Raw genomic sequence first — 15,113 nt, 5'->3', positions numbered from 1 at the left:
AAACTCGATTTTAAATCTCAACAAGTCCAATGTATAAGGTCTAAACATACTCTGAACGGTCTAATGATCGAGAACTCAATTTGAAAGGGAATCTTAACATGGCTGAAATCCCTTGTATCAATTTGAAAGGATATAGGCTACAAATGACAAGTAATAAGCTAAAAATCCATCATCTGCGGATAAACGTTACAAATATGCTATTTCTGCATCTAAGCAGCAATAGCCTCCTTCTTCTCGGGGACTACGTTCTGAGTAGCCGCGGCCGTCGCGGCGGCAATCGCCGCAGCCTTCTTTGCACTTATGTATCCCTTAACAAAGTCCGACATGAGGTCTTCTTTCGATTCTTCCTTCTGTGGGTTCAAGCCCCAGGCAGTGGATGAGGAGTCAAGAAGGGTTGCACGTCTCATATCACGGACATACTTGCCAGCGAAAGAGCCTCCAGCCGCTTTGTGCATAACGCAGGTGTTGTCCTGTATTTCATATTAGCATTATCTCTCAACTCCAGGACCTACAGATGCCGACTCACCCAAATGACAATATCGCCATCATTCTCCCACTCAATTGTGAAAGTGTACTTATCCTGGGTAGCATGGTCAAGCAAAGCCTGGATAACTGGCTGGCTATCTTCCTTCGTCCATCCGTCGAAGTGGTGTCCATGAGCAGCAATGTACAAATTCATTCTCCCACTAGCCTCGTGCAGCTGCACAAGCTTGTGGCGAGCCATCGAGTTCTTCTCCGCAGGCATATACTTTAGGAAATCACAGTCTGGTGCCGCGAGGCGACGACTATGCCAGATAGAATGCCAAAGGACATAATCCTTGATCTTATCCTTCGTCTCCGCATCGAGATCATCATATGCAGTCCTGGTATCGGCAAATGCGGTACCACCACCAGTTCCCTTAGGAGGCAATTGGTGAGCGCGGAGAATGGAAAGTCCCACTCGGCGGTTATTGTAAGAGCAATCAACGTGGAAAAGATTGTTTCCCTGACCAAGCTGATACTTCAAGCTGTCTTTCTGAAGAATCGAGCCGTCGTCTTCGATGTTGGATACATCTGTGAGCTCGACGAAGGGATCGAGTCGGTATTTCTTGCCAGGCGCAACAAAGACGGTGGACGAGTCGAGCTCGCCAAGTTGGCGGGCGAATGCGACATGACGTGCATCGTCTAGCTGGGCTCCACGGAACACGAGAACACCATACTTGGCCATGCCATCGCGGATGATCTGGATCTCATCTTCAGGTAGAGGCCTGGAGAAATCGATTCCATGGCACTCTGCGCCAATAGTGGGGTGGAGGGTCTTGAAGGAAACTTGGCAAGTGTCGTTGGATGCCATTGGGGCGATAATGGATTTATGACGTAGAAAGGATTTTGCGTGGATACTTTTCGAAGACAAGAATTCTTGGACTCACTTGGCGTACTTGGCGGACGCTTGATTTATAGTCTGATGGATCTCACGTTCCCGAAGGTTGTTCCCGATATCTCACGTTGGATCTTATAGAAATGAATGCCCTAAAAAAGTAAAAAAAGCCACCGAGCTCACCGGACTCTTCTACTGAAACAGCAGGGATAGACATCCTGTCGACAGTCCTGGAGCGCTAGAAAACCAATAGCCGGTATAGTAGTAACAGGGGATATATTATTATACAAGACAGCCCCTCTTCTACACTTGGTTTCAGCCAATCACGGACTATGGCTCGGATCTGGCTTTTACTAGATATCAGGGGAGTCAAGAAGACCCCAATCTTACTGTGCTGAGCTGGTTTTACGATACGCTTCTGCTAGACCCGATTACCCTATATGGTTTAGCTCTGTTTTAGTATTTCAAGGTAACATTGCCAAGGATCCAAATTTTATGCAGGTCCCAACATTCGTATTGTAACCTCTCCAGGGCTGAAACGTACAGCCCTATAGACTAATTACGTGCAGAATTTGGGGGCAACGACTTACCGCCCCTATGCATGATGATCGGACATTCGTTTTTGGAAAGGAAACTCCAGGACAAGAATGGCCCCCCAATCGATCGTTGGGGGCTGTTATTAGGGGCGATTGAGCGCGCTTAGGTCCGAGCTTTTACCTAGAGGGGTATTAATATGATACTGCTTACACGTTCCGAAACCATTCAGTCTTGACTATTTTCATTGTGACATGTTATGATTCTTGCCTATAGCCAGGCCTGGACAATTACGGTTGGCGCACGTGTCTCTGCCAGAGAAGAACGGTCATTCGGATCGATGAATATGTACCTCTAAACATTTATCAAGTTCACTAGTCAATAAAATATCCCATGGCAGGGTGCTTTCAAGGTTATATAAAGTCCGCAACCTAAAACGAGCCTTATTTATAGATTACCTGTTCAGGAAGCAGATTGACAAAGTTGAAGTTTCCGAATTTGACGGCCCCCATATGTTCTTGCCACACAGTAAAAAGGAACTGGACTCTAACAGTCCTTTAATTAATTTATCTGCACGAAGACGTCTACTACGGGCAAGCGAGAATAGAGCTCACATGTCAACTTGAAAACACTTGATCCATTCTTTCTTCGCTTCACAATTACATCCTGACTTAGCAAAGCTTCATATATGAAACATGCCGGAACGTCTAGGGCAAAAGTCTGTTCTTATAACAGGGTAAGTTAGCATGGGAGGATCATCTCAGTTGATGTTTACTAACATCAAATTTAGCTGCACACCTGGAGGCATCGGTCATGGCCTTTGCCACGAGTTTCACAAGCAAGGTATCAAGAAATGTCACTATGGAACACTTCCACGGCTAACAATGGTTCAGGTTTACATGTAATTGCCACCGCTCGCGATCTATCAGTTCTGAAAGAATTAGCCGCCCTGGGCATGAGCACCGTCCAACTAGACGTGACAAATCCCAGCAGCATTGAGAAATGCCACAAAATTGTCACCGGGCTGACTGGAGGCCGTCTGGATATTCTGGTCAATAATGCGTAAGCTCATATCCCGACTATGTCTTGAATTCTGTCAATGGTGCTAATAGCTCCATTATGTAGCGGTCGCACACACACGCACCCCGCGCTAGATCTCGATATCCAGGACGTACGAACAACATTTGAGACCAATGTCTTCGGTGTTATGGCAATGGTGGCGGGGTTCTCGGATCTTCTGATTGAAGCCCAGGGCTTGGTCATCAACGTTGCATCTTTGGCGGCTTTAGTACCGTACGCCTTTGGAAGCGCGTACTGTGCTAGCAAGGGGGCGATCGTTAGTTACAGTCGGACTCTGCGTCAGGAGCTACGACCTCTTGGTGTGAGGGTCATGGTTTGCATGGTCGGCACTGTGAAGTCGAACATTCACAATCGGGCACATAGGTCTTTGCCTGAGAACTCGGTTTATCAACCTATCAAAGAGGTTTTCCAAAAGCGTCTGACGTTTGTGAACAACAACAGCCCTTATGATACTGAGTCATTTTCCAAAGAACTTGTTGCAAATTCGCTGAAGAGTGAAGTGCCGTGGTTATTCAGAAGTTGGGTTGGGCGACCGGACTGGTTCTATTATGGTGGGCTGGCATGGCTGTTGTGGTGGGGCTCGACCCTGTTTGGCGAATGGGTGGTGGATTATGTTTGTTGGAGGATGTTTGAATTATGGAAATTGGAGAACTTGCGATCGCGGGTTGAGGAGGTCCATGACGTAAAGCCTTCCAAGGATGAATAGACTACTTTATAGCACTAATGGGCGTATTTGTTCATAATTAACTACTCGATTTCTGGATTATAGAGATTCCCAGTAATATCAGATGCATGTCACGTGCTTTATATTGATTTACTGGAAATGATAAGATTGAGTTGGAATGAACCCTACGTCAGAGGCTGGAACTAGGCACCATTGATAAGATGGCTCCGAGGTATCATCTATGTCGTAATCCATGCCTACTCGTTGCTATGTTGAATTTCAGTCGTGCCTCACCGTGGCTGAGTGTTAAGGCAGCAAAGAAAACAAGCCAGCCGCAAATCGTTTCGACGAATCAAGACTATAGCTTGGCCCACAACTCCACAGGCATCAAGATTCATGACTCTTTCTCATTTAAAGTATTTCCCACAGGGCAAACAAGCTTCCCACTCTAGTCGATCTCGACTCGCAGTGTATACCCAATTCGGTGATGTTGATGCTTTCGCGCAAGGTGATTGGGGGACAAGTGTGGAGGTGGGGTCAGCCCAACGACCATCCAAATCACGCTAAGTGGCGGTGCAGCCTTCATGGCCCCCAAACATATCGTTAATAATACCTTCTTCCCAGCCCGGAGAGGTAGTCGATCTTCCCGCGTATCTACATTATTAAAGCAAGATATCCCCCCCGGTCATGGTTTATTGTGGAAAACCCAGCAGAGGCTGTGGTCAGTGTCGGGCCCGCAAGGTCCGATGTGATCAGGCCCAACCGGCTTGTTCGCAGTGCTTGAGGGCCAAGCGGGAATGCCCCGGCTATCGCGACCAGTTATCGTTAATGTTCCGCGATGAAAGCAAATCAGTGGTGAGGAAGGCAAAAGCGGAGGCAAAGTCGACTTCACCTCCGGCCAAGGCCACCAAATCGAAACAGACAACCCAATCGACTCGCACTGATACCCCGGAGGGGCAACGTACAGCATCCCTAAATTGGAATCCTTCGCCCCCGGCTAACCTTCCGGGGCCGGATTTCCCGTTCAACTTCAACTTGGCTCCACAGTATATTATGCCCGATGCATGGGTTATTCCCATGGAGGTTCAACCTGCAGCCCCGACTAAGGAGGATGCTATCTGTTATTTCATGCGCTCCCATGCTTTCCCGGGCGCATTTTGGAATACCGAGATGATGTCCAAATTCCTGATGCAGTCTGGTGGACCCACAAGTCAGAGTGCCATGCAAGCCAGTATGGGCGCCGTGGCTTCTGCCATGTTGTGCCGTGTTAAAAAGGTCACGTCGCTTATGGAGGTGGCACGAAAGGAGTATGTCTCGGCACTAACACTGCTAAATGACGCACTGGCCAACCCAGAAGAGGCCAAGTCCAATCAAGCGCTCGGAGCGGTCGTATTGCTCGCCATATACGAAGTAAGCGCATTGAAGGATTCAATGAATGTATGCTGATCCACCTCGCACAGGTTGTCACTTCGAGAGCCCCGCAGGATATTGATCTTTGGACTAACCATATAAACGGAGCGATGGCCCTCCTGGAGATGCGCGGTCCCGATCAACTCAATACTGAAACTGGCCTTCGTCTTTTTATGCACTTGCGGTATCAAATTGTCCGTCTCTCCCTTCAATCCGCCTTCTTGGTTCGCCCGTTAACCTCCACCCTACTCAGATCATCAGCTGTATGCAACGAGACGTCCGAGTCCCCGAGTCTCTCTTGGAGAGCTCGCGGTATATCCTAGACCTCCGCCCGAGCGAGGCCTATAGTAACCGATTAATCATTATCATCGGTCGGCTCTCCAACTTACGGGCCGACGTTATCGCACGCAAAATAACAGATGACCAACAAATTATTGCGGGCGCCTCGGCCATCGAAGCCGATCTAATCGCTTGGCTCGCCGGCTTGCCCCCAGTGTTCTCCTACGAAATCCGCGTGAAAGATCGTTTCGACTTTCAGTTCCAACAAAAGTGTCGGGGTTTGGCTCTATACGACGACCAGTATCATATATACCCCACTCTCTGGTCTTGCAACTCATGGAATCAATACCGCTGTGCCCGCATCATCGTTAGTGAAATGATCTTGACCCACATTCGACAAATGTCCGATTCCGCCTCGATGAGGTCCCTCTCGGAGGAGTTCCGACAGCAATGCCACTCCCTCCGGGCCACCATTCGTCGCCTTGCGATTGACATTTGCCGGAGCGTGCCCTACTGCCTAGGTGTACACCATCATGAATCGGATCCAAACCTTCCACCACCAGATAGTTATCTTGGTGGACTAGTTCTTCTGTGGCCAATGTACTTGGCCGGTACCGCTGAGAATCCAACCCACCCGCTTCGCCGGTGGGTAGTGCAGTGCCTACGTATGATCGGCCACACCTTTGGCTTGGATCAAGCCCTAGCGCTGATGGACATTGTTGCCGCGGATCCGGGAATTCTGAGTACTGTGACTGAAGAAGGCCAAGGTCGCATCACCGAGGAGTCTTCCTCGGGCATGTCAACCTCGCAAACTCCCTTGGAATTGGATAATTTTTCCCTCCATCAGTCACCCGGGTTAATGGAAAGCTTCTGATGGTCTAGTATTACTGAGCCTTTTTTTTTTTCTCTTTTTGTTTTTGTTTTTTATTTTATATCCCCAAGGGTTGTGCATTTTGTGTGTTATTGGAGGGCGGAGTTGGAAAGCGGATGACTGGCGCTCGGATATCATGATTACGACCCATTTCTCTGTAGAATGCGACTATTGCTTCTAAGAAAGTATATCAGTTTTAATTCTGACCACTAATAAATTCCCCACGTACATATTCTCCGATTGGCTTCCTACAAAGCCCTTTCCCGCAGCAAATCCGCCTTGTGGGGTCATTTATTGGCGGGGCTGTGCCAATTTACCAACTCCGCCTCGTTAAACAAACAACAGCCCGAGTGACTTAGGCATGGATAATTGAAACCCTTGCCCACTTCGCCCCGAGCTACTTTCCCGCCATTTAAGCCACGCGCTAAGGTGGTATCCGTGCATAGTCTTATAACTTTCGCTATATGAAATTAGCGCAGTGCATGCCTTATACTAAGCTCTTGTGGGCATTTCTGCCTTGTCATGCCCCAAGCGCATGGTTGCACATTCTAAATTTCATGAACACGAGACAATATGTATGTCATACCTCACCACGTAAACTTTGTTCGATTTGAGGCTCTATTGCAGGATCCGCGACACAGCCGACCAAGGCGTTTATGACAGTCGCCAAAGAAACAGCCTTGTTCCACTTCGCCTTCATACTCGCGTATAAAGAATGAGATATCTTCTTTGATGAATAGTTCTTTCACTATAGCATCAAAGAGATACCTGTTTGATTCAACAAAGTCTCCGTCTCAACTAACCCAATCGAAATTATGCCTCTATTTGAAAGAGCTATCCCCCCTCCTCTCTGGTCCTCTTTCCCATCCAGCAACAGGGTCAGAGACCAAGTACAAACAGCCACTAAGACACCCACGTCTGCGCCAACAAAAATGCGTCGCTTCTTGAAGGGCCTTAGCATTTCCACCGAAAAATGCGCCAATACTCCCAGTCTATTCCGCGATATCTTCAACTCGGACCTCAGCACCAGCGAAGCAGCATCGTGGGATGATCCCCCGCCCTACGAGGAATACCGTATAAATCCCCAAGCCTCAACCAGAGACTCAGCCTTCGACGACCTCAAAAATTATGACACCATCTTACTAGTAGACGACAGTACCAGCATGGATGGATCCCGCTGGCGCGAAGCCGAAGCCGCAATAGCAGCCATAGCCGGAATCTGCACCCAACACGATGAGGACGGAATAGACCTCTACTTCCTCAACCACCGAGGGGACCGAAATGCCTCTAACGGCGCCTACAAAAACATCCAAATAGAAGAACAAGTCCGCAATATCTTCGCCAGCGTTGCTCCACGTGGAGCCACGCCTGTGGGGAGACGGTTACGCGATATCCTCAAGCCATACATGTGCCGGGTAAAACAGATGCAGCTGGCGCCGCGGGATATGTATGGTGAGCTGAGGGATCCGGCGCTGTTTGTGAGGCCCATTAATATTATTACGATTACCGATGGCGAGTTTACGGATGATGCGGAGAGTATTATTGGGCAAATTGCGGAGATGTTGGATGAGTGTGGCGCGCCACCAGAGCAGGTTGGGATTCAATTTTTTCAGATTGGGGACGATGCGAATGCTAGGGAGTATTTGGAAGAGTTGGATGATAATCTTTGGAAGATCTCTCAAAAGAAGCACGTCAGGGATATTGTGGATACAGTTCCTTGGAGAGGGTCTAACGGGTCGACATTGGATGGGGAGGGCATTTTAAAGTGTGTTTTGGGGGCTGTGAATAAGAGATTGGATCGGAAGAAGGTGTAGTTTTAGGTTGATGTTTGATGTTTATTTCTAGACTTTGTTTCAGATCTTTATATCTTTTAATTCTTGTTTTCTGCTCAGTAATTGTTTACGTGGTACTCGTCAAATATGATGTATACTGCAGATCTATGTGGCTAGGCAGCCATTGTTTTGTTTTGGTTTCGTGATCATCAAAAGCAATTCCAATGGCAAAAAAAGACCAGTCACGTACACGCGCCGCACAATTTCAGGAACCGCCCAAGTGGATCCTTCAGGGTCGATCGAATCACGGCATTTGGCGTCGGGGAAACAGTTCTTGCCCTGTAACGCGTTCTCTCTTTATGAGCTCCGAATGGCGGGTATGATTTGGACTTGGTAGAGCTGACGTGTTATGGAGTAAAATAGATTAAAAATCATTACGGTAGATGTACCTTGCAGTAGTGGAGGAGAGAACCATGGTTGAGGCGGAGTTCGCCAGCCACATTGTAGATGATAATCTCCCCCTCAACCACTCGATTCCCGATTCAGCGCATCATTGGATCTTGTTCTTGTTTTCGCGAAATTATACGAACTAACAAGCCCGCCCTAAAGAAACACTATCACCAAAAAGATACACTATCCTATTGAATTCCTCTTAATCCACGTCTTTCGGTTTTGGATCGGCATCGATCGCCATCACGGTTCAATATTCCCCGCAGCGCCGATCGCGCGTCACCGCAAGAAAAAAAAACCTCGCTTTCTCCTCCTTCTCCTATCTCCTACCAGAACGCTGTCAACTATTCACAACATCGTCTATAAATACCGAAATCACAACAAAGTCCTTTGGTGAAATTCTCGAACCCGATAGTCCAGCCAATCCCACTCGTTCGAAGCGCCGGGAACCCTGGCCGTCCTGCAGGTACATCCGGGCGCTTCGCGTTCCTCCCCGCCCATTGGTCTACATTGTCGCCCTGCAGGTTACTTGGGAGATTACGCTTCCAACATTAGCTGCATACACTCTCGCGGTTCCTGAAGCATCTGCGTTCTGTGCCCCTGTGTCAGGTCTGGCTGCGTTGTTCTACTGCATTGAAACGCTTCTCCAACGCCACCCAGTAATAGACCTGTCATTGTCTGAAACAGGTACCGTTGACCTCAAGGGGAGGTAATTATAGAAACCATTGTTTATTTTTCGGGCTGGACCGGCCTCCTTGTCACCTTTATATTCCTTGCATTGGGCTCGGGGTTTTTTCTTTTCTACAATCATCTTTCTTTCGTTGTTTTGATTGCATTTGCATTGCATTTCCTTGCTGTATACTACTGTTGTCTTGCTCTTTCTTTTCGACTCCCTCGTTTCTTAGCACATTCGCTTGCATTTTCATTGTGTATCCTGCATTTTATTATTGGGTGCATTTGCTGGCCCTTTGATTCTTTCCTTTGAGCAAGTGTTGCATTGCGATGAGATCGACTACCCTGATGACTTTTCTATTGTGAGTTTTTTCTCCATTCCAGACATGTGGGACACAATACTGACCTGGTTTAGAACAACCAATTCCGAAGTTCGATCGGTGAAACTGCTCGGATCATGGGACAATTTTACGAAACCGTATGCGATGGAAAGGGACAGGCGTGCGGGACCAGGTCATTGGAAAGGATGTCACACTTTCACTGATATCATGGGTGACGGACCTGATAAGAACCAATGGCGCACGGGCGGTCTGAAGATGGGAGCCACTTACTGGTATTATGTGAGTTTCTCAGACCAGAACGTTTGTGTAAGATAATAACTAACACATGATAGTATTTGTTGAACGAAGACGTGGAGTCATATAGCGAGGCTGAGCCCGTCACCACTAAATGTCCTCTTCTGCCGGGCCAACCTCTCAACGTACTGAACGTGCCCATCATCCTGCCGGATAGTCACTGCCATGGCCGCTCTGCCAGTAGCAGCTCACAGAAGGAAGACTACCGAACGATGAACCCCGAAGACAAGTACATGAATCCACGCAAGCCACCAAAGCCTAATCTGGCCCGCCTTCAAACCTCTATCCCCAATCCCAACCAATCTTCAAATCCCCCCAGTGTCTCACCCGGCGGGAGCTTCCTCCATCGGAGTGTTTCTCAACCGAACAGTGCTACCAGGAGGAACGAGAAGTCGAAAGAGGAACGCTCAGCGTCTCCCCCGCGAGGTCTTGGCCTTCGCCATGCCTTGACTCAGAAGCGACCTGGGCCATCCCCGAGAGCGCAGGCGTTCAACGAAAGTTTGCGACAAAAGGCTCCTGTGAACGAGCACCGGAATGTTCCTGGTATCTGCGTCAACTCTGGCGCAGTGGCTCCATCGACGAGCCATTCCGATAATACTGCTCAGTCGAGCTTACAAACCCGCCGGGCTCTCAAGGCAAAGGCAGGAAATGCGCCCCAACTTCGGAGTCTCCTCACCGTGGAGACTCGTCCCCAGCATCGCAAGCCCGGCGCTTCCAGTGCTGCAGCATCTGGCTCTGGCTCAGGGTCGGCCGATGGTGGGCGAGCGATGCATACCAGGAGCGGCTCTGAGGACATGACGCCTACCGGACCTGATGTCAGTGAGAAGAGACTGCCATCGCTCCCCAATACACCTTCGTCCGTTATGGATGAAGCCGTGCGCGCAATCGACGAACGCGACAAGGCACTAGACGCAGCAGTGCTACATAGTCACTTCTCCAGCATGACCGCAGACGACTTTACCAACTCCCGCTTCGTGGCTGAGCACAGCCGATTCTCAGAATGGAGCACTGACACAGAGGACGCCGAAGACACCTCACCCGAGTCGATGGTCTCCACTTCTTCAACTTTCCCCATCGAGACCCACGAGGCCCAAGCCCCAGAAGAATGGAAAACTCCCGATCTTCATGACGCTGCGACCAATACCGACCCAAACACTCCCCACCTCACTGTACATTCCAAGCCCTCATCCCCCAACTCGGCATCGGGAGACATCCCTCCATTCCTGCCGCAGCTCACGATTTCATCGCCCCATTTCTCCGGCTCTGGTCTCGGAATCGACCAAATGGACGAAGTGGAGAGCAATCCGAAGCGCCATGCTGCGCTATTCAGTGCGCTTGAATCTATGCAAGCTCTTTCTCTTGGGCAGAGTCGCGAAGGATCCCCGATTCTTCTGTCGCAGAGCGACCGGCGCGACTCTGGGACTTATTCCCGGCGTAGCGATGCCTCTTCGTTTCGTGGCAAGGCGACTATGCAGGAGATGATGGACGAACTCAGTTATCTGAAGAACATGATCCAGGCTGAGATGGACGGCGAACCTTTCTAAGTTATATTAATCAACCTGCAATTACCGGTGCTGGTCACCTAGGACATAGTCATGACAGAGTCAATATATAGAGATAGCACAGAAAGTGCGATAAATGAACTTACTTTACAAGAATATTGAGCCAACTTTAATGCCATAACACTGTGAGATTAAATGTACAACGGTGTTCTTGATCTACTTGTGAGTCGTAACTCAGGTAGTTCTGCGTTCCAGCAACAACACCCGCCCACAAACATTAATCAACGCGCCAAGAAACGCTCCACCGCGATCAACAACTTCATCAAATCCCCAGCCCAAACTCCCAGGGACTCCACGAAACCCCTCAACGCCAAAAGCAGAATGGGCTGAGCGAGCTACATTGCATTTTATTTCTATTTCACAATTATGGCAGAAGAAGGACCCCAACTCACGCCGGTTGGAGAGAAAACCCTCCCGGCAAAATGTAAACCCAGCACCCTGGCCTACTGTCCAACAATGGACCTGATCGCGCTAGCGACCGAGGACGAAGAACTGCGCGTTTTCCGACTAAACGGACAACGGGTGTTCGGGGGCTCATTCGGTGGTGATCCGTATCTGGGGGAGGATGAGGAGGACGGAGAAGTGAGAGCGGTAGCGTGGAAGGGGAATGGTGAGTATTGTAATCTACTCGACGGAACAAAAATTTAGATTCTAACTATATTTGCTAGGTCGCTTGCTCGCTGTCGCGTGTGGGGATGGATCCCTGCGTATTATCAGCGCGTATAGCGGGAAGACAGTGCACCATTACAGCGTGTACAAGAACGCAGACGAGGAAGGCTCGGATCCAGATGCGAAGCCCGTCTCGAAGGTCACATGTCTAGGCTGGGGAGTTAATTTTACGGATAGCAAAGCTGCGCAGAAACATTTGCTTGACTCGGCGGGTCAGGTTGGTGTGGAAGATTTGCTGGCGCCGGGTGTTCATCCCTCCAAGGCGGCTGCTATGCTTAAAGCTGATTTACCACGAGAACTCGCACTACTGGATATTGAAAGCTCTCTACCGAAGTTGAGTACGTTGCCTGCGACTGGAGCTGAGGATGATTTGTTTAGCTCGAGGGCATCGATTGATGCCATGTTTCACTCGGCGGCGAAGGATGCTAGTGACTCGGTTGACGTGTTGTTTATCGGATTCGACGATGGAAATGTCCATCTGAGAATTTTCGACTGTTTTGAGATTGGCTCGTTTCCTGTTGGTGACACGGTGGGTGTGGCTGAGTCGCGGAGGATTCTTCGCCATGCGTCGCATCCCTTGAGCTCGACTCATGCCTTGTTGGCGTCCGGATCGGAGGGTGCACCTCTTGATCTTGTTACTTTAGATCTCCGATTCATTACCAAATCCGGTCGGTATTTGTCTCTGCTCGCATCGAAGACGACTCAGCTTCACAATCTTCTTCGCTATATTGGTTCTGTGCAGCGGCAGATTGAGCTGGAGTGGAAGAATGCACAAGAGCTTCCGGCGCGATTCTTACGCAGTGTCAATGAAGACCTGCAAGAGAAGTGCCAATGCGATTTCGTCACTGCGATCTATCATCTTGTGGTTACTGGGCATTGCTTTGAGCCGATGAAGGAATTTTTGGTGGAAATTGTTGGAGAGCGAGTATGCACCCCTATAACTTCATGATAAGGGACTTTCTGACAATCTGCTACAGGGGCACAAGAGATGGGAAAAGGCTGTTTCGGGTGGATACGAGAGTATCCGTCGACTAACCCACGAATGCCTTCTTCCCGCATTAGATCGGAGTCAAGTTCTCCTAAGTCGCCTTATGGGACTATCGAAGTTCCCCAAGCTCAGCGATGTACTCGGTCTGGATACTCCCAAGCTCCACGCAATCGTTGAGACCTTGGATTGTCTGCATCTCCTAGCGCATTGTATTCTCAACAACGCCAACGCAGAGCTGGATCAATTCAACGCATTCTCGCGATGGCTCCGACACGAGATTCTCATTTTGAACGCCGAGCCCTTATCCCAGACATCAGAAGAGCTCCTTGAGAAAAGAGACTTATTTGATGTTCCACCCACAGTGAAATACATCACAGGCGCGCTCCGCAAGAGCGTCCTTAGAAACTTCATTCGTCAACTCCCAATGATTGGCGTTCCTCAATTACCTACTCCTTCCACCGACAAGTGGCTTCCTGGCGACCACGATCGGTCGTTTTATGATACCTTCAAATCCGTCCTTGCACAACAGCGCCAAGTTCAGGCCGAGGGTGGCGATAGCTCGACCGTTGATGCTCCGAAACTGAACGATCTGACAAAACGACTGGGTATTCAATTCGAGAAGGTCTTTGCAGAGATCGCATTAACCCAGCGGAGAGGCATTCTACACCGTTCACCCCTCACCCTCCACGCAGATTGTGATCAAAGCATTTTAGATGTGAAGATCTGCCACGAGGAGGGTGAGGAGGGACGGCCCTGTTCAATCTACCTTACGGCCCGGTCTATGACATCCAAGTCTCTAGGTATGCGATCTACCCTTATCCCTATGATCATATGATTTATACTCATATACCACAGTGTACCTCTACCGCGTTATCCTAGATTCAAGCAACGGCGTCAGTTACACCCGAAGCACCTCCATCGCCGCCCTCGACCTCCAAGAAGGCGAAATAAAACAACTCCAATTTGTCGCCGACGACACCCTAATGATTCTTTGGGCTACCAATCAAGGCCCCTCCTACCTCATCAACCTCCCCTTTCAACCTCTTTCTGCACAGTCCTCATCTACAAAGCCTGACCAACCTTCAAGTGTGCTTGAATATGTCGATTGTGATCCACATCCCTCTGACACGAAGCCTAGTGTATCGGCTACATTGCTCGATGTATCTGCATTATCTGAGGCTGAGATGGTGAGACATATGTTTGCGACATCGGGGTTGAAGGCGAAGCCAGTTAGGGTCGATGTTAATGGACGGAAGGGGAGAGAAGGGCAGTGTGTGTCTTGTATGGGGATGCTATGCGGTATGATGTTTTGGATTTGGATGCTGCTATGGAGGATGAGGAAGAAGAAGATTTGGAGGAGAGCGAGAGCGAGGAAGAGGAATGATCCTATATTTATATTGTTCAGGTTGCATAGGCTATCATCATACCTACCAAGGTTGGTAGGCGTTTAAAATTAGGTAATACTATTGCATCAATTGCCCAGGTGGTTTGTTCGTTTCATTATGTTCATGTTTCGCCTAGGCTATGTCAGGTGTTGGGACCTAAATCAGCGGCCCCGGGACTCCAGGGACTAAGGTCTGGAAATGCTACAAGTAGGCACTAGGTACCCGAGTCTATAGATAGGTTCGGGCTAAGTCGTCTCGATCCTACAAGGCTAACGTGTAAAATAGCCCAGATGCATCTCCAATTCTCACCTAGGCAGAGATTGTGATACCTAGTTGGTATCCATCTTACATATGCATGGATGCCGATATCCGTGCTCAGATATATATTTGGATTAGCGGACCTCTTATTGGTACAAGGCACATCCAAGGAGTCTCAATGCAGAAGAATATATATCACGGAGATAGTTTGATTCTCAATGCATGCACATATGACGACATACCCCCTTTATAGTCTCGTAGCTTTGAAGTGAGTACATACTGTTGACCACTCCCTGCATTAGTAGGTATGGCGATCTGCTTCGATCCTTGCCCCTTACCTTTTCTGTGGACTATTCTAGAAATGTTGTCCACAATTTTTCCTGACACATCCACTAGTCAGGCACCAAGTTAGGATTTTCCCCACTAGAAAAATAGTTTGCGCCTTGTGTGTGCCAGGGCTAAATGAACCGGTCGCTGGGGCCACACGATGGACTGTGGGTGCTTCTTCAAGAAGGAAAACCAAAACA

At 49.0% G+C, this 15,113-nt stretch overlaps 6 protein-coding genes across 6 annotated transcripts; 5 read left to right on the top strand and 1 right to left on the bottom strand.

Annotated features, from left to right (window-relative positions):
* Positions 1 to 209: 209 nt before the first annotated feature.
* N7503_011917 (TauD/TfdA dioxygenase family protein) lies at positions 210 to 1,333 on the bottom strand (the record flags this gene model as incomplete). The annotated part of the gene is made up of 2 exons (XM_057071463.1): positions 210 to 470; positions 527 to 1,333. 2 exons carry the CDS (start codon positions 1,331 to 1,333, stop codon positions 210 to 212), a joined length of 1,068 nt encoding a protein of 355 aa, XP_056918074.1.
* A 1,253-nt stretch (positions 1,334 to 2,586) lies between these two features.
* On the top strand, positions 2,587 to 3,677 carry N7503_011916 (SDR family oxidoreductase; the record flags this gene model as incomplete). Its single annotated transcript, XM_057071462.1, has 4 exons — positions 2,587 to 2,627; positions 2,682 to 2,734; positions 2,785 to 2,953; positions 3,017 to 3,677. 4 exons carry the CDS (start codon positions 2,587 to 2,589, stop codon positions 3,675 to 3,677), a joined length of 924 nt encoding a protein of 307 aa, XP_056918073.1.
* Positions 3,678 to 4,304: 627 nt separating this feature from the next.
* On the top strand, positions 4,305 to 6,198 carry N7503_011915 (Zn(II)2Cys6 transcription factor; the record flags this gene model as incomplete). Its single annotated transcript, XM_057071461.1, has 3 exons — positions 4,305 to 5,045; positions 5,096 to 5,269; positions 5,299 to 6,198. Exons 1-3 carry the CDS (start codon positions 4,323 to 4,325, stop codon positions 6,196 to 6,198), a joined length of 1,797 nt encoding a protein of 598 aa, XP_056918072.1. The 5' UTR covers positions 4,305 to 4,322.
* Positions 6,199 to 7,127: 929 nt separating this feature from the next.
* N7503_011914 (uncharacterized protein) lies at positions 7,128 to 8,009 on the top strand (the record flags this gene model as incomplete). The annotated part of the gene is made up of 1 exon (XM_057071460.1): positions 7,128 to 8,009. The coding sequence occupies one exon, from the start codon at positions 7,128 to 7,130 to the stop codon at positions 8,007 to 8,009; it is 882 nt and encodes a 293-aa protein (XP_056918071.1).
* A 1,410-nt stretch (positions 8,010 to 9,419) lies between these two features.
* N7503_011913 (uncharacterized protein) lies at positions 9,420 to 11,268 on the top strand (the record flags this gene model as incomplete). The annotated part of the gene is made up of 3 exons (XM_057071459.1): positions 9,420 to 9,451; positions 9,505 to 9,709; positions 9,763 to 11,268. 3 exons carry the CDS (start codon positions 9,420 to 9,422, stop codon positions 11,266 to 11,268), a joined length of 1,743 nt encoding a protein of 580 aa, XP_056918070.1.
* A 474-nt stretch (positions 11,269 to 11,742) lies between these two features.
* N7503_011912 (uncharacterized protein) lies at positions 11,743 to 14,327 on the top strand (the record flags this gene model as incomplete). Its single annotated transcript, XM_057071458.1, has 5 exons — positions 11,743 to 11,896; positions 11,955 to 12,880; positions 12,933 to 13,743; positions 13,799 to 14,130; positions 14,205 to 14,327. 5 exons carry the CDS (start codon positions 11,743 to 11,745, stop codon positions 14,325 to 14,327), a joined length of 2,346 nt encoding a protein of 781 aa, XP_056918069.1.
* Positions 14,328 to 15,113: the final 786 nt, after the last annotated feature.

The sequence above is a fragment of the Penicillium pulvis genome (genome assembly GCF_028828015.1).
Source record: "Penicillium pulvis strain IBT 33274 chromosome Unknown scaffold_8_segment0_segment0, whole genome shotgun sequence".
Lineage (NCBI taxonomy): Eukaryota > Fungi > Ascomycota > Eurotiomycetes > Eurotiales > Aspergillaceae > Penicillium > Penicillium pulvis.
This window is presented reverse-complemented; position numbering and strand designations above follow the sequence as displayed.